The sequence below is a fragment of the Trichomycterus rosablanca genome, chromosome 8 (assembly GCF_030014385.1).
Source record: "Trichomycterus rosablanca isolate fTriRos1 chromosome 8, fTriRos1.hap1, whole genome shotgun sequence".
Classification (NCBI taxonomy): domain Eukaryota; kingdom Metazoa; phylum Chordata; class Actinopteri; order Siluriformes; family Trichomycteridae; genus Trichomycterus; species Trichomycterus rosablanca.
Genome location: NC_085995.1, coordinates 30,653,038 through 30,671,868, shown reverse-complemented (window position 1 = coordinate 30,671,868; position 18,831 = coordinate 30,653,038). Strand labels below are relative to the sequence as shown.

At 38.7% G+C, this 18,831-nt stretch overlaps 1 protein-coding gene across 4 annotated transcripts in view; it reads left to right on the top strand.

Annotated features, from left to right (window-relative positions):
* map1ab (microtubule-associated protein 1Ab) overlaps positions 1 to 18,831 on the top strand; it is a 67,126-nt gene that overhangs the window by 34,733 nt on the left and 13,562 nt on the right. For 3 of the 4 annotated variants that reach the window (XM_063000697.1, XM_063000695.1, XM_063000696.1), the window contains exons 3-4: positions 17,992 to 18,074; positions 18,248 to 18,385. Coding sequence is in view for 1 of the 4 variants with exons in the window: in XM_063000695.1 (XP_062856765.1) it covers positions 17,992 to 18,074; positions 18,248 to 18,385 (221 nt within the window). In the remaining 3 variants the exon portion in view is untranslated. Of the gene's footprint in view, positions 1 to 2,124; positions 2,165 to 17,991; positions 18,075 to 18,247; positions 18,386 to 18,831 lie in introns of those variants that run through there. The other variant, XM_063000698.1, reaches the window with a different exon arrangement.

Genomic DNA, 18,831 nt, shown 5'->3' with positions numbered 1-18,831 from the left:
CCTCATGGCAAAGAACTCTCTGAGGATGTGAGAAATAGAATTGTTGCTCTCCACAAAGATGGCCTGGGCTATAAGAAGATTGCTAACACCCTGAAACTGAGCTACAGCATGGTGGCCAAGGTCATACAGCGGTTTTCCAGGACAGGTTCCACTCGGAACAGGCTTCGCCAGGGTCGACCAAAGAAGTTGAGTCCACGTGTTCGGCGTCATATCCAGAGGTTGGCTTTAAAAAATAGACACATGAGTGCTGCCAGCATTGCTGCAGAGGTTGAAGACGTGGGAGGTCAGCCTGTCAGTGCTCAGACCATACGCCGCACACTGCATCAACTCGGTCTGCATGGTCGTCATCCCAGAAGGAAGCTGACGCACAAGAAAGCCTGCAAACAGTTTGCTGAAGACAAGCAGTCCAAGAACATGGATTACTGGAATGCCCTGTGGTCTGACGAGACCAAGATAAACTTGTTTGGCTCAGATGGTGTCCAGCGTGTGTGGCGGCGCCCTGGTGAGAAGTACCAAGACAACTGTATCTTGCCTACAGTCAAGCATGGTGGTGGTAGCATCATGGTCTTGGGCTGCATCAGTGTTGCTGGCACTGGGGAGCTGCAGTTCATTGAGGGAAACATGAAGTCCAACATGTACTGTGACATTCTGAAACAGAGCATGATCCCCTCCCTTCGAAAACTGGGCCTCATGGCAGTTTTCCAACAGGATAACGACCCCAAACACAACCTCCAAGATGACAACTGCCTTGCTGAGGAAGCTGAAGGTAAAGGTGATGGACTAAACCCAATTGAGCACCTGTGGCGCATCCTCAAGTGGAAGGTGGAGGAGTTCAAGGTGTCTAACATCCACCAGCTCCGTGATGTCATCATGGAGGAGTGGAAGAAGATTCCAGTAGCAACCTGTGCAGCTCTGGTGAATTCCATGCCCAGGAGGGTTAAGGCAGTGCTGGATAATAATGGTGGTCACACAAAATATTGACACTTTGGGTACAATTTGGACATGTTCACTGTGGGGTGTACTCACTTATGTTGCCAGCTATTTAGACATTAATGGCTGTGTGTTGAGTTATTTTCAGAAGACAGTAAATCTACACTGCTATACAAGTTGTACACTGACTACTCTAAGTTATATCCAAGTTTTATTTCTATAGTGTTGTCCCATGAAAAGATATAATAAAATATTTGCAGAAATGTGAGGGGTGTACTCACTTTTGTGATACACTGTAGTACATTTAACACCACAACAGCAGCTCTACTGCACCTGTATAACAATCCTTCAGACTCATTCCTCCCTCCATTCTACCCAATCATCCCACCCTCCACTCTACCTAGTAATCCCTACCTACAATCTACCACTTTATTTCATCTGTTATTCTGCCCATTCATCCCACCCTCCACTCTACCCATTGATCCGACCTTTCACTATATTCACATGTATCCTTACCTACAATCTACTACTTCATCCCTCCATCGACTCTACTCATTCATCCCACCCTACACTCTACCCATTCATCCAGCCCTCCAATCTACCACTTCATCCCGCCATCGACTCTACTCAGTCATCCAGCTCTCCAATCTACCACTTCATCTATCTCCACTCTACTCTTTAATTCCTAACCTCCAATCAACTTCAACATTCTTCTTTGCTTATCTTTCCCCACTCTACCCCTTCATATCTCTCCACTTTACCCTTCAATCTCTTCCTCCAAGCTACAATTTCATTCCTCTCTCCACTCTATCCCCTCATCCCTGACCTCACTCTGCCTCTTTATCTCTCTTTTCACTCTACCCATCATCCTTTCCTCTCTCCAGTCTAGCCCTTTATTACTTCTGCCACTCTACTCTTCCCCCTATACTCACTCTACTTCTTCATCCAACTCTACACTTTATCCCTTCATCCCCCTTCTCTCCAGACTGGCCCTTTCTTCCTTTTCACCATCTACCTCGATCTACCCCTTCATCCAATCTATACCTTAACCACCCCAACTAATCACCCCTTTATTCCTTTCTTTTCTCTACCTCCGCATCCTACTCACACAGTTCTTCACTCCCTCCCTCCCTGCCCCCGCCCTCTCTCACTCTCTCACTCTCACACCAACACACACTATTACAGTGCTCAGCTCCAAACCACACCGCGGCTACAGTGGCCCGCATCAGCAACGGTATGTAACTGTGTGTTTGTGAATGCTACACTATACTGTACTGTTCTGTCCTGTACTCGTCTGTACTTTACTATAGTGCAGTTTTTCTCAGATCGGCGGGTGGGATTGCAGTATGAACAGTGTCTGATTTTTTGGTGCACATCTTGCTCGCTCGGTCGCCCGGTTGCTGAAATAATGACGTATTTGGGTGCAGACTCTGACTGCTTATTCGGCCGTGTCTGCATTTTAGTGACTGTCGGGTTTCAAAAGAGGAAAAAAAGTGAATAAACTGTAAGACTGTGTTTAATGTACTTATAGACAGGATGCGCATTTAGGTCTCAGTCAGCCGTGCGCATGCAAACTAACGGGATTAAATGAAGATGCTCGGTCAGGTAATCACTCAAAACGACGTGTCAGACACGATGTACATGCGGTAAATAAAGAAGCACTATTCTGCAATGCTTTGATAGAGACTTTACGGAGTTTATATTAAGTGATTTAATATTGTAGAGAAATCTTTACCATCGTCTGACTTAAATGTCCTGAATGACGCACTAATGCAGCAGCGCTGACTGCTGCTGTGAAGTAAGTACTTAGTGCTGCTGGTATGAATGCTGCAAACAGACAAACATTGTTTATATAACTTTTTCTGTTCAACGTTTTGGATCTTACTGTTGTGTTGATTTTCTTGGAATTATTAATAAAAGAACGTAAAAGTAGATTACGCATGGAAATGGTTGTTTAGGAATTATAGGTTGTCGCAGATGTCGCAGTGCAATCTGAATGAAAATAACAATGGTGAATGTATTGATATGCTGATCAGTACCTCAGTCCCCCCCTCTCCTGCTCTCTCAATATTACATTGTTGGCATCATTAAAGGTGCACTGGTAAAGCTCGGTGTGTAGCAACACCTTTCTTTCTTTGTCTGTGTGGGTTTTCACCGAGACATCTGGTTTCCTCTCACAGTCCAAAGACAACTTAATTGGAGTTACAAAAAATGTCCTACGTGTGAATGTGTCTGTTTGCCCTGTGATGGACTGGCAACATGTCTTTCCCTTGGTGAATTGTACCCACCACTACCCTGAATAGGACAAAGCAGTGGTAAAACAGACAATGAACGAATTGTCAAGATTTAATAGCTTTAACTGTTGCAATTAAAATGAACACATCTTAAGAACACATTAAGATATAATGGGTAAAACGATAATGCAAAACAAGTAAAATATTGATCGAATTACGTGTATAGCAAGACTAAAGAAATAGAGTCTCAAAAAGGCCAAGCAGGAGTGGCGTGTTTACATTCCTTCTGCCAGTCATCCCCCCCCCCCCCCCCCCCCAACACACACACCAAAAAAAAGAGGCTATCCAATCACAAATTGTACTGCTACTCTTAAACATATGAAAACTTTGGTCAATGGCTAGCATTTTACAATACTAGAAATGGTCTAGTCATTAAACTGAACATTGGGGGGACCAAATCTTATTTTTAGATGTATTTTATACCTAGTTTATACCTCTTTAGTAAATAACGAATAAAGATTCATTCCAAAAAAGAATGTGTGTGTGTGTGTGATGGACTGGCAACCTGTTTGGGTGTTTCCTTTGTTTTGCCTGGTAAATGAATGACATTAGTTAATATGATGCTGTGTTTTCTGACAAATGATTCATTAAGATGTTTTAAGGACATATTGGTAAGGCTGATGTATTAAAGAAATGTTTTTAGTTTATGATTTTTGGTGCTGTCTAAAGTTAAAATGACTGATGAGTAATAAATCTCATGGGTTTGCATTAGTGATGGCTATGTCACAATTTTATTAGTCGCACTAAACGGTGGCTAGGCAACAGCAGTGCTAGAGACTGACAGTTTAATCTGACCTGCGAGCAGATTTGTAACAGGGATAGGACAGTGTAATAACAAAAACTGGTTTTGGATAGACACCAAAGCCAAATAGTGTAGCCTCGCAGCATGCGTCAACAAATAACATTTTTTTTTATATAATAAGCATTCAATAAATTCATGTCAGGTCTAGGCAATGAATAAGGTACTGGTTCTTCCATTCACTTGTGCTTTGGCTGATGTTGTGAATTCTGAAAAGTGACTTTGTTGTAAACGATTTTCAGGGGAAAGTTACTGAAAGCTTGCAGGACGGGAAGTGGTATTTGCAAACCTTTTTACCTGATGAAGTCTGACTGGGGCCTCATGTTCTAAGGGGACAGTTATATTAGACTTTTTTGTTCTTTTAATAGTAAGGTGTTTTACTTATTGCATTTAGACAAATATGTGTAATTATTCAACATTCAATTTAGTCTATATTTAGTTGTGTCATTTTTGTAAATCTTTTTATGGCGAATTTCTGGGGTCCAAGCACAATGTGGCCCAATATGTGAGTATGGGACAGGACACAGAAGCACTGCTAAATTTCACGTCAATCAGACTTTCTCTGCGATAACTTTCGGTCTTTCTTTGCGTAACATTATCTTGCATGTTATAACAACAATCTAGCACCATATTTTTTATCATATTTATCATAAGCAGTTTATGAAACTCCTATTCAATGTGCCTTAGAGATTTGGTAACAATCAGTACAATGCTTTCTGAGTTAGAGCAGTATATGTGTGCTTCATGCTGGGCTTGCTCCACCCATGTTTTTGATTGGCATCTGGCAAAGACACTGTACAGAAACTGCATAGAAACAACATTGTGTGGGAATTTTTGATAGTTATTGCTGTTTAAGTTCTCAGGGTTCCTTTGATACCACATTTGCGTATGTGGGGTCAAAATCCAGAGACTAGTTTGTGCTAAAAACTCGCAAATTACCTCAAAATATAAGTGGGTGGATCTATATAGTTCTTGAGGCTTTGATGTCATTGATGTCTAAACTCAAAGATGCTCTTACCTCATGAGTACAAATTCCGACTGACAAAATGTTGTGGAAAGTCTTCCCAGAGTTGAGTAGGTTGTGACATCTGCAAAGTGGGGGCCAACACGATCATGGTTGTGTGTCCACATACTATAGGCTATATAGCATATTTTACTTGTTAATTTATCTGAATAACTTTTGATAATCAAACCTTGCACCCCAGTGAATAAGTTCTGAACTTTCCCTTGTAGTAAGAGCTTCCTAAAGATGAGTTAATAAAACTTTGAGTGAATGGTAGTTGTTTAAATTGCAGATATTTTGTGCCTATATTACACTTAAATTCAGCTTTGTTTAAGCTGTTTATTATTTATGTGTTAATATCCTTAAATGTGGTATTACTGGTTGTATAGTGCACTAGATAGGCTGTATTGTACACCAAGTAAAGGCTAGAAAGTTAATGGCAATTTGACAACACTTACCTAAAATGTAATTGCTTTGAGTATTTTACTTCACTGTGGAGGGATTTTGGGTCACTCTTATTTGCAAAATTGTTTTTATTCAATATGCAGGGGTGAACATTTTTTACAGCACTGTACCATTATTATTATTATTATTTTTTTTTTTATAAAACTGATGTCAAAGCTGCAAATATCAGGTCATGATTTGTGTTTGAACAGGAATTGTGACAAATGATACAATCTATTAAATAATGCACTTTTATGTTTATGCCACTGCACTTGTTCTTGGAGTTAATGCTATTGGTCCAGCTTTTTCAGAAATTATTTTGAGGGTAAAAATTCTGACATCATAGATCATGTTTAACAACAAAAGTAGCAAAATAACAAAAATATGACAATTTTCCTACAAACATAATACACATTAACATTTTGAGTGTTGTGGTAGTGGTAGCGGTTAAGGTACTGAATTAGTAATTGGAAGACCAATTCAGCCAGTTTGCCAGTAATGGGCCCCTGAGCTCAGCCCTTAACCCTTAGTCGTTATAGTTGTATTGGTCAACATTCTAAGTTGCTTCGAATAAAAGTGTCTGCTAAATGCCATATATGCAAATGTGATTGCATTAAAAGATCATATTTTCTGGATTTAGCATTTGAGGTATCAGTCCTGATTCTGATATTCGATATTGTACTGGTGTATCTATTGTTGTCACTACTGTCCTGACTTTACTGCAGCATGTCTGTCTGCTCTAGACTAGAAGCTGCACATCCCATTAAACTGTACTCTAACCACAAGTTATAAAAAGTCGCTGAAGGGCATGTCTGTCAGGCTCAATGTTAAAACAGGCCACAGAGAAAACGGACAGACAGGGACAATCAGTACACTTACTCTACTGAGTCATTCTGTTCGCTTGTTCCACTTAGAGCTGGAGCAAATAGAGGACAAAATGTAAATAGAGGACAGAATTTAATCTCTGCTTACACTTACACTTAGTCAACCTACTAAACACATCATTATATTGGCAACTATGCCCCTGTGATTACTGTGTAATCCGCCTCAGGACTGGTCTGTTGACACACTTTTGTAGGGTATTAATGAGTTCAAAGATGCTTCTCCTGGCAGTCAGGTCCCTGTTTGAACTTTTTTAAACCATCATATGATGCTGAGCAACTCTGATCACAATGCACAGTATTGTGGAAAGAAGTGCTAGTTCTGTAAAATGTGTGGAAAGACATCAGTGCATTCACCATTCTTTTAGAGGTCTCATACAGGACAACTGACAGAAATAGGGATACATAGATCCTGTTTTTTATTTTTAATATGATGTTGATATTGAGGGTGTAAGTATAGACCAGAACATACTAATCTGATACTCATGGTGATGAGTTTTTGTTCTGTCCTTGTGAGGGACATTTGTTGTTGTTTTTTGGCTAATATTAGATTGGATATGTACAAACATATGTAGAACCCAGGCTGTGGGCTTGCTGGGCATCCCATTCCAAAACCACAGAGACTTTGCTTTTTGTGCACAGGGGTATCTGTGTGAATTTTTTTCTGGGTACTTCGATTTCCTCTCATGGCTCAAAAACATGCAGAAGGCCAGTTGACTGTTCTAATGTGATAAAGTGAATTCTTACAGCCTATATAGCATACTATATAATATATATGATCAGCAGAATGAGACAGAAATGAAGTGCAGTTAAATAAACATGGCTGAATGAAGCAGTAGACATATGTTTTGTCTTTACAAATGTACTTCAATTAAAGTAAAACTTACATGCAATCAAGACTATGCAGACATGTTTCATGTATTTAAAGGTTAATTTATTCTGATTAAGACACCCTGAGCTTGTGCTTGAACCTTACAATACTGTACGGACTATGTGCAATGAACTAATGAATGATAATTGTTAAAATGTCCATGCTTTTTGGTGCATCTCTAAACAGAGACATGTAGGCATGTTTTTAACATCTTACAGTAGTTATCTGGATGGATTAATTTAACAAAAAGAAAAACTGTTCCAGCACTTGGTGACTGTGCACAGCAGGTTGTGTTTGTGCTGCACAACTTCAGGGTCCTGTACAATGAGTTTGATCTTTTATACAGTTACTGTCTGGAGTTTGCCATGTTCTGTTTCTGTCTTCATGGGTTTCCTACATGTACTGTCGATTCTGCTGTGCATGAAAGTCCCTAGCGATTTGTAGTTCTGATAAACTCAAACCAGTCTGGTTGACACCAACAACCATGTTGCATGGAAAAGTAAGGTCAGCTCACATATTTCCATATTTTGATGTTTGATATATGATTACATATGCTACATGAATTACATGAATGAACTGGTGTGCAGGAGTTCCTAAACTTTTGGCTTTGCCTAATATAATACAGTCAGCTGTAATACATTTTCACTCAGTTTCTAAATGTGTGATTAATATATTGACATAGATGATGTGTTTCCTGATGAGACATAACAACCCTGCTCATAATAAAGCAGTTACTGAAAATAGATAAATGAATGTTAGGAGAGACTAGGTTCAGTTACATAAATGCAGACAGTCTCAAGTAATCAAGTATCGATCAATACTCAAAGCTCTGATACCATCTTCTAAATGGAAAATAGCATTATGCATTCTGAGGTAAGCCAAAACATTGGGACCACCTGTCTAATGTGCTGTCAAAACAGCACTGACCTGCAGAGACATGGACTCCACGAGAGTCCTGTACTATGCCACAATTGTCCACATGATCTTTGAACCTTTTTCCATTGCTCTGTTGTCCAGTTCTGTGCCTGTGTAGGTGGTTTCGAGGGTGGACATGAGTTGGCACAGGCACTTTAACTGTGATTACTCAGCTTCATACACAGAAAGGTACGATGCACTGTGTGTAGTGATACATTGACCAACTCACCAATATGAAAAGTATCAGCAATTTTAGCCACAGTAGCCCTTCTCTTGGTCCGTGAAGGACGCTTTAAGCCTTTGTATCCTCTGGCACAATGAGTTGATGAGTTACAGCTGTCAAACAATCTGTCAGCTGTTTGTAGATTGTTCCTCCTTGGACCACTGTCAGTGGATACTCATTGACAGCTGCCTGTGAGCATCTTGGAGTGTTTTTGAGAAATTCAACCCATTCATTTGGACATAACAATTGGGCCCTTATTAAAGTCACTTAGGTCCTTTTGCTGCCCATATTTGCTACATTCAACATGTGTGCTACAAATTATAACCATCAGCCTGCCATTTATTACATCCCTGACCATGACAGGCACAAGTGTTAGGAATAGGCATTGCCATTCACATTGTCTGGGAATCTTCCTAATGTTTTGGCTTATCAGTATAAAAGGATCATGAAGAACTGCATTCACGCTGTCTCTGAGGTGCTAAACTGCTGATTTAATGTGTTGTGTAAGGGTTAAATTTGCTGAGAGAGGTATTGAGACATTACGTCCTCACTCTGAACTCTCAGACGTCGCTGGGAGGTGAAAACATCTTACTCTTTTATTCTCAGTTTAATTCCCCTTTTCCAGTCAATTTTCTTCAGTCATTTATCTCTGTTAGCGGGCTACGTGTTGGTGGATGTGTGGGATCCTGCACAAACTGGTATTTTAGCTCAATACCAGAGTGAGTATGCTGTGTGCAGGCGGCTCTCGTGCACTGAGCACTGCAGTATTGAGCAGTGAGGACCACTCCCAGTGCCTGAAAGAATATCACTGTTACTCAGCTCTTTTCTGAAGGCATGCTGTGTACCAGACGAAGACCTGACTCTGCACTAAACTCAAGCATTAGTGTAGTGTTTTGAATATTCAATGAATAAACTTGTTTTACATTCTATTTTGAAAAAAACAAACACTTTTTTATACCTATTCTATGGAAAATCTTTGTTTTTGGTCAACTGCCATTTGTGTATTGAATCTTTATAGCATAACAGCAGTCAGTTGTCCATGCTCTACTACAGAACATGTAGTATATTACAGCCAGTGATTTATGAGACTTTTTCCTCCATCATCCTTTTTTGTGGATTTTGAAAATATGAAGATATGCTCAATAATTTCTCTCGGAATAAATAAAGTATCTGTCAGGCATTTTTACTATTCTGTTACATCACTAACTGAGGACACTAATTGTTACAGTTTTGCAAGAGGAATTTCTGCCCATTCTTGCTTATTACAAGACTTCTTGTATATAACAGTCTCTGTTGTTTAATACTCCTCTTTATGATTCACCATATATTTTCAATATGAGACATACAGTATCTGGACTGCAGCCAGGCCAGTCAAGCTCTGGCTTTCTGTTTCTACACAACCACACTGTTGTAGCACGTACAGAAAGAAGGCTGGCATTGTCTTGCTGAACTAACCATGGACTGAGTACAATATTTTGAGTATTGCAATGACTTGACACCTTACTGGCAACATTATATATGCAAAAATACAGTGTTGCAGTAAAACATACAGAAAAATTATTTTAAACTCCAAAATGTCCTTATTAGATGTTAAAAGGCAACAATTTTAATACACTCTAAGAATGAACTTAGCATTAATTAAATTTTCATGACATGAAATTGTGTGGCGAGTGTGGTGAGATATCACTGTTCAAATGTCCATTAAGTGTCTTTTTATTTAAAATGTCATGTGCCATGTTAGCATATTCACAATGAGAATATTATGTCCAGTGGTAGATGTGGTAAGATATAACAGCATGTGCAGTTTCATATGAACAGCACAGTTGTTATTGTTTATTGATCATCCTGATGGCTTTAGGGTAGAACCTGCCCCTGAATCTTGTGGTCTGAGTGCTGATTGTTCTTTATCATCTCTCAGATAGCAACAGAGAGAACAGCATGTGTTCAGGATGTCTGGTTAAATAAATCATATTTTGCAGTGTTGAATGGTGCGTGCCTTTAATTTTCTGGGACGTCCTTGCCACTGAAGCACTATGTATGCATCATGGTATGTTCCTGTCCTGCACTTAGTGCTACGGATGCCATGATTAATGAAAACCATTTTATATGTATAAAATGTATGTATTATGCATTAAACATTATGTATTAAATATTAAGGAAAACACATTGATCATATAGTTGACATTTTGAGATTAAGCATATTTAGTAACACCTCATGTTTCATCTCATGTAAAACATATACTGACTGAATGCCCGAAATACTTTCGAGAACGACAGTGTATAGCAATACCGAAAACTGTGGAAAAAATATTTAACCAAGCCAAAATTGAAACGCTCCTCAATTTCTTAAAAATAATTGGTCTAAAAGAACGCATATAAAACAGTAGACTAAAACAACAGTTGACAAGAATATAGACTAATATTAAAATTTACTACCCCTCCTGCCGTGAATATAACCATTGTGTAAACATGGTGTAAAACATTTAAAAAAAAATCATCTCATGTGAGCACCTGACTCAAGTTTTTGGAAATATAGTTTGATGCTGGTACAATAACAAATATCTCACTGTGCAGTTATTAAAGTGTTTTATTGTGTGATGAACAGTCTTAGGTCAGAACAGGATTAGAACACAGAACCTAAACTATATGCTACTGTTTTCACTGTCTGCGGTCCAATCTAAAGAGAACAACCCTACAAACTCACTTTGAAATGGAACCACCCACAGCAGCCATTTTTTTCTTTCCATTTTCTCTTTCCAAGTGAGGAAACGTGTTTCATTTAAAAGGTTTTTTTTCCAAACATTGCATTTATAACACTGGAACTTAGAAACTGAAACTACATATTCGTTAATATTAGATCTACATTTTAGACTTTAAACCTTAGGTTTCATGCAATGTTTATACTTGAATTGCATTTGTAAGTAAATGTGTTGGTCACTTCTGCTTTTTTATTCATTGTTATAGGAGTTTAAAGCCTGAAGTGCACATCAGCTGGTCTTTTCACCTTAAGGTGCACTTTATTTTAATGATCACTTGAGTTTGTACCGCAGCCTTTGTTTATATACGGTGTTTGAGTATTGGTAAGTGCGACCTCTGGTGTTTAAACTGTCCAACTGCAGTAGATTTAACAAGGAATTGAATCGACTATTGTACCTCGTCATTATAAAGCGTTAGGATGCCTATATTCACATTTTTTAGATTATGATGTCTCAGGATGCATTGTTGCTTCCAAAATTACAACAGAATAGAATATATTGCCATGGCTTAGCATTGATCTTAATTTAAGATAGACTTCTGTCTACTGCCACTCTTCAAATTCACCCTAGGCTTTCTGTACATTATCTTTAGTTGCAGTTGACCGGCAGCTTACATTTGCAGAAATCCTCTCCGGTCATAATTATTTCATTTTCATAACACATGGAATACACAGAATATGTGATTTGGATAAAAGTATCTGCTAAATGTCATAACTGTAAAAGTAAAATGCAAATATATAAGCATGAATGGGCATTTGGGTGGCATGTTGTCACAGAAGGTAGCGCCATTGTTGCACATTTCCAGGTAGCTGAGTTTGGGCTTTGCATTTGGTACTATCTATGTGAGCTTTTATGTTTCTCCATGCCTGTGTGGTTTTTTGTTTGGATACACAGGTTTTACCCAACTCCTTAACATGTGTAAGGGGAATTGACAAGTTGTGGGTGAGTGTAAACGCAAAGATATGTTGATGCCCTGTGATTATCTGGTGCACAATTTAGGATGTATTTCTAACCTGCTCTCTTAAGTTCTGTATTACATGCCTGCCTTACTCTGCATTTACACCACAATGTGTAAAAAACGAGAGGTAAAGATTACTTTTCTGTGTAGAAGCACAACACAAAGCCTTGATTTAGGTGCTAGTGACAATCAATACAAACAGAATGAGAAGCTTTATTTGAAACGAGATTATTTACATTTAGAACGGACCCTAGCCATTCAGATTTCACCTACGAGGTCAACTATAAAATTAATTTTCACTGTTGTAATGCAGTCACATGCTTACTGTCAATGGGTCAAAACTGCAATGTTTGCAAGAGACATTTACATTTTCGGCATTTAGCAGACGCTTTTATCCAAAGCGACTTACATTGTCTAAGCAATTAAGGGTTAAGGGCCTTGATCAAGGGCCCAACAGTGGCAACCTGGCAGTGTGGGGTTTGAACCAGCGACCTTATGCTTACTAGTCCAGTACCTTAACCGCTAGGCTACAACTGGCCCTATTGGACAGTGCAGCAACTGGACAAACCCCAAACAACTTCAACAACTTCTCACTCGTTAGTATATGTAGGGATAGACATCCTTTTAACAGATTTCTACTGCCTCATACCTTAAAGGTCCTGGCTTTGGTAAATCACTAGATGGAAGGTGTTCTGCCATTAGTGAGACAGCTGCAATTAACTCAGATACTTTAATCATTTTAACAGTACACTTAATCAGTGCTGCCAGTGCTGCTAGGATTACATTAAGTAGGACATTGACTGCTTGTCTAAGTAATCATTTTAATAGAATACAAGCTATTAGATAACATTTTACTTTTTTACTGGTTTTCAACCAGTCAGTAAGTAAACAAACAAGAACAAACAAGCTAATAAACTACCTAAAAAACTTTTTTATATATATTTTACACATTCTGTGTTTATTTAGTTAACTAAAAATATTTGCCAGTGTCTACCAAGACCAAGGTATAATGAACAGATTATTTTTTAAAGGAATAAATCAATCTGTAGGTGGCACGGTGGCTCGGTGGGTAGTACTGTTGCCCCTCAGCAAAGAAGGTCCTGAGTTTGATTCCCAGGTTGAGCGGTCTGTGTCCTTTTTGTGTGGAGTTTGCATGTTCTCTCCATGTCTGTGTGGGTTTCCTTCCGGTGCTCCAGTTTCCTCCCACAGTCCAAGGACATGCAGTCAGGTTAACTGGAGATACTAAAAGTCTCCCTAGGTATGAGTGAGTGTGTTTGTTTGCTGTTATGGATTGGCGACCTGACGGGTGTTTCCTGCCTTTTGCCCAATGAATCCAACCCACCACGACTTTAAATAGGAAAAAGTGGTGGTAAAATAGACAATGAAATCACTTATTTGTATAACTACGCCATCTCTGGTCATTACAGAAATAACAGAAGAATTTGTCAGCAACATCCAACACAGCAAGGTTAAAAGTTTGTATAGACAAAAAAATCCTGATCTAACATGATATACGATATAACAGCATTAAGTAACACAGTGAAAGCAGTTTTATGTCAGATGAGGTGACTTAATTCCCAGCATTCATAGGCCTCTTCCTATGGGCTGATTATATCTGGAGCAAACTATCTGGAGCAGTGCAGCAGCATGGTCTGTCTTCTGTATGAGCCTTTTTTATCCACACTGCTCTCATTTTGGGTGTTCATGAGTGGATATTTTTATCAAACAGGTCAATTGTGGTAGACACCTTTGAAAAATGACTGCCTATTTAGTTTAACATGTTCATTTAACATAAGTTCAGTGATGAATTACTTAATCACTCTGATATGTCAAGTGAGAATGAAACATCCATAAATCTTTTCTACATCAAAAACTATCATACAGTGCTGTGAAGTATTTGCACCCACCTGATTTTTTACTAATATATGTAAATGTTTCAGGTCTTCCATCTAATTTTATTATAAGATAAAGAAAAAGTAATTGCCCTCAAAACCTAATGATTGGTTGTGCCACCCTTGGCAGTAAAAACACTGTTCTAAGGTCTTGCTACATCATCTTGTTGGGATTCAGGTCAGAGCTTTAAGTGGGTAACTTTCAAAACCTTTACTTTTTTGAGCTCTTTAAAGATGGAGTTACTTATGTATTTTGAATCATTGTTTTGCTACCTAACCCAACTGCCTTTGAGATTTGGGTTACAAACTGACAGGAAGACATTCTTCTTCAAGTCTTTCTGATAAAAAGTAGAATTCATGTTTTCATGAATTAAGTTGTCCAGGTCCTGTGGAAGCCCCAGTCCACCATGCTGGTATGATGTTCTTATGGTGGAATTCAGTGTTAGCTGTATGAGTGTAATGAATGTATGTATTTCAGTCTTATGTCTGTCTTATCAGTCCACAGATTATTATTCCAAAAGTCTAAGGGTCATTTAGATTTGTAGGCATTTTTTTCTTTTTGGTCAGCAGTGATTTGCACTTGCAACTCTCCCAGTGATGCCATTTTTGTCCAGCGTCTTTCTTATTATGACATTTTTTACATTAGCCTCAACTGAGGAAAGTGAGGCCTGCCGTTCTTTAGATTATGTTTTGCATCTGTGTTTGAATCTCTTTAGAAGGTGACATTAAGTGCTGCTTTTTAAGACTTTTTAGCCTGCTTCACATTGCCAGACAGGTTCTAATTAAGTGATGTTTCAGTTTAACAGGTCTGGCAGTAATCATGCATGATTGTGGCTAGTGAAACTGAACACAACTGTCAATTAAATTTGGTTAAGTGATTGATTTATTAGCAAAAGGTGCAATTACTTTTTCACATAGAGCCAGGTCGGCTAAACAGCATTTTTCCTTACATAAAATCAATATAAAAATAAATTTTGTGTTTACTAGGGTTATCATTGTCTTATATTTAAAAGTAGTTTGACGATCTGAAACATATAAGTCTGAAAAATATGCAAAAATAGAAGACAATTGGAAAGGATTTAAATACTTTTTTACATCACTGTGTAACACGATCACACATAACTGGGAATTTTCTAAACAATCTTCTGGCTCCTGTTCTATTTCTTTTTAAAATATTTAAAAAAACTTGGGCTGAAATAAAAAATGTAAATAGTGAATAGTTAATTAAAGAATGTATGGTCACAAAACAATGCCTGAAAATACTTAATATAGTTAATATAGTTTTATTTACATAGTTTATCAATAACTTGTGCAGGCATTTGTGCCTTAGATGTGATATTAAGAAAAATAAGAATAAAAACTGCTAAAATCATTATAAAGCAGCTTAGCATTGTAACAGATAAATCTTACAAAGATATGAGAAAATATTAACAAAACAGATTTTTGCTAAGATACCAAACCTTTGATTTAAGCTGTGTGTTTGACACTAAAGCTAATTCCTACATAACCATTAACCAGACAGCATGTTAGCTTTGCAGACATTTTCACTTCAGCAACCAGACAAATGCTGAGCCACTAAAGGTTGCTAACAAAGGAAACAGCTTCTGAAAACTTCAGCACATGCAGCCGGTTCAACTGTTCATATCACCCCTCATAATTATGCCCCATCAGTTTTAGTATGAGGGTGCTTTGAGCTGATGTCAGCTTGGAAACAATCTGTAGTCATGTAGTAACGTTTACATTGATTCTGTGTTTTCTCCTGTTTATCTGTGGTTTAACAGTGGATATAGTCCTGAACTCATGCAAATGAAAATGTACATAAGACATGATTATTCTTAAATATTTACCTTGTTCTTAAATATTTACTTTACTGAATGTAATTTGTGTACATGGTGTATTTAACACGTTTATTTAACACATATGTAAATACAGAGGTTGGACAAAATAACTGAAACACCTGTCATTTTAGTGTGGTAGGTTTCATGGCTAAATTGGACCAGTCTGGTGGCCAATCTTCATTAATTGCACATTGCACCAGTAAGAGCAGAGTGTGAAGGTTCAATTAGCAGGGTAAGAGCACAGTTTTGCTCAAAATATTGCAATGCACACAACATTATGGGTGACATACCAGAGTTCAAAAGAGGACAAATTGTTGGTGCACGTCTTGCTGGCGCATCTGTGACCAAGACAGCAAGTCTTTGTGATGTATCAAGAGCCACGGTATCCAGGGTAATGTCAGCATACCACCAAGAAGGACAAACCACATCCAACAGGATTAACTGTGGACGCAAGAGGAAGCTGTCTGAAAGGGATGTTCGGGTGCTAACCCGGATTGTATCCAAAAAACATAAAACCACGGCTGCCCAAATCACGGCAGAATTAAATGTGCACCTCAACTCTCCTGTTTCCACCAGAACTGTCCGTCAGGAGCTCCACAGGGTCAATATACACGGCCGGGCTGCTATAGCCAAACCTTTGGTCACTCGTGCCAATGCCAAACGTCGGTTTCAATGGTGCAAGGAGCGCAAATCTTGGGCTGTGGACAATGTGAAACATGTATTGTTCTCTGATGAGTGCACCTTTACTGTTTTCCCCACATCCGGGAGAGTTACGGTGTGGAGAAGCCCCAAAGAAGCGTACCACCCAGACTGTTGCATGCCCAGAGTGAAGCATGGGGGTGGATCAGTGATGGTTTGGGCTGCCATATCATGGCATTCCCTTGGCCCAATACTTGTGCTAGATGGGCGCGTCACTGCCAAGGACTACCGAACCATTCTGGAGGACCATGTGCATCCAATGGCGGTGCCGTGTATCAGGATGACAATGCACCAATACACACAGCAAGACTGGTGAAAGATTGGTTTGATGAACATGAAAGTGAAGTTGAACATCTCCCATGGCCTGCACAGTCACCAGATCTAAATATTATTGAGCCACTTTGGGGTGTTTTGGAGAAGCGAGTCAGGAAACGTTTTCCTCCACCAGCATCACGTAGTGACCTGGCCACTATCCTGCAAGAAGAACGGCTTAAAATCCCTCTGACCACTGTGCAGGACTTGTATATGTCATTTCCAAGACGAATTGACGCTGTATTGGCCGCAAAAGGAGGCCCTACACCATACTAATAAATTATTGTGGTCTAAAACCAGGTGTTTCAGTTATTTTGTCCAACCCCTGTACTTACATAATGTTAGTGAAGTCTTTTAAAATTAATCTTACATGACAAGATTAATTGTGTACTGTCAACAATCTTTAATGAACTGTTTTTTCACACAGTGCAGTTAATCACAAAGCAGTAAGCCGTGTTTCCTTATAGGCTATACGCTTTGCAGGGATCCTGTTGTTAACAATGTAATCTATTATTATTAGATAGTTAAGTTCAACTAATAAATAATTTTTCGGCATGTGTGCAGTATCGATGTCTTCACCTACACGTGATGGGTATATGGGGATCCATTTCGCTCACAGAGTCGTCAGCCATTGTCCCACCCCTAACAAACACACAGTCAATGTTATTTCTGTGTAAGCACCTGGTCAGCTGATAGCAGAGCTGAGATTCTAACTTGAGAGCTTGAGATCTCAGCAGTGGTGCACTAGCATATTTTAGTTTCTTTTTATAAAAAAAAAATGCTAAAATACATTTCTGTTGTTATAATTAATACATAAAAAAGACCACTTATCATTTGTTAGCAGAGTGTCCTGTATAAAATGTAAATTACCAATCTAAAATAATTTGGGGCTCATAAAGCCAGCCAGTGAGTCATTGTTAACAGCTGCTTATGCAGTGCCAAAGGGCAACTTAGTGCACCTAGTGGTGGGGGCACCGGATATTGATTAGGGTTGCTCTGATTAACAGACGGAGAGGAATGCCAACCCTCTCACCCTGCCAGCAGGACATTTATACTCTCTCCCGACACAGTGTTAAAACGTTTTTCAGATAATTATGTTTTTATTTGGCACCAGTTTACACTAATTTGTGTTGATTCAAAAACATATCAGCAGTGCGTCTTTGGTTGTTTTTACAGGACAAAGGACTCTGCACCACAGAAGTGATGTACTTGAGACCGTTGTTTTAGTTAATCCATCAGAAGATACAGTTATTTCTGAGGTATGTTTCTTACTCAACAGAATTACTGTAAAAAATGTTATTCTGATCAAATTAAATGTGATAGAACTTGTCATGTTATTGCAAAACCAGATACCTATTTATACATATTGTCCTGCTAAATGTCAAATTCAGGGCAGCTCTAAAATGAATTTTTGTCTTTTTCTTGGTTTTAGATCAGTTCTCTTGTGTCTGACCCGGCTTTGCTCAAGCTACTGGTCCTGAGTGGGCAGAACTCGGACCAAGGCGACCTAGTACTTCAAACTGGAGTGTTTACTTCTCAAACCTTATCACGTGTCCTTGCTGAACCTGGGGTAAGTTACAGGCATTTTAAGAATGTAAAAATCAATTAAATTATAAATATATTTGTTACAAATATTTACTTTATATATACAGTGTATCACAAAAGTGAGTACACCCCTCACATTTCTGCAAATATTTTATTATATCTTTTCATGGAACAACACTATAGAAATAAAACTTGGATATAACTTAGAGTAGTCAGTGTACAACTTGTATAGCAGTGTAGATTTACTGTCTTCTGAAAATAACTCAACACACAGCCATTAATGTCTAAATGGCTGGCAACATAAGTGAGTACACCCCACAGTGAACATGTCCAAATTGTGCCCAAAGTGTCAATATTTTGTGTGACCACCATTATTATCCAGCACTGCCTTAACCCTCCTGGGCATGGAATTCACCAGAGCTGCACAGGTTGCTACTGGAATCCTCTTCCACTCCTCCATGATGACATCAC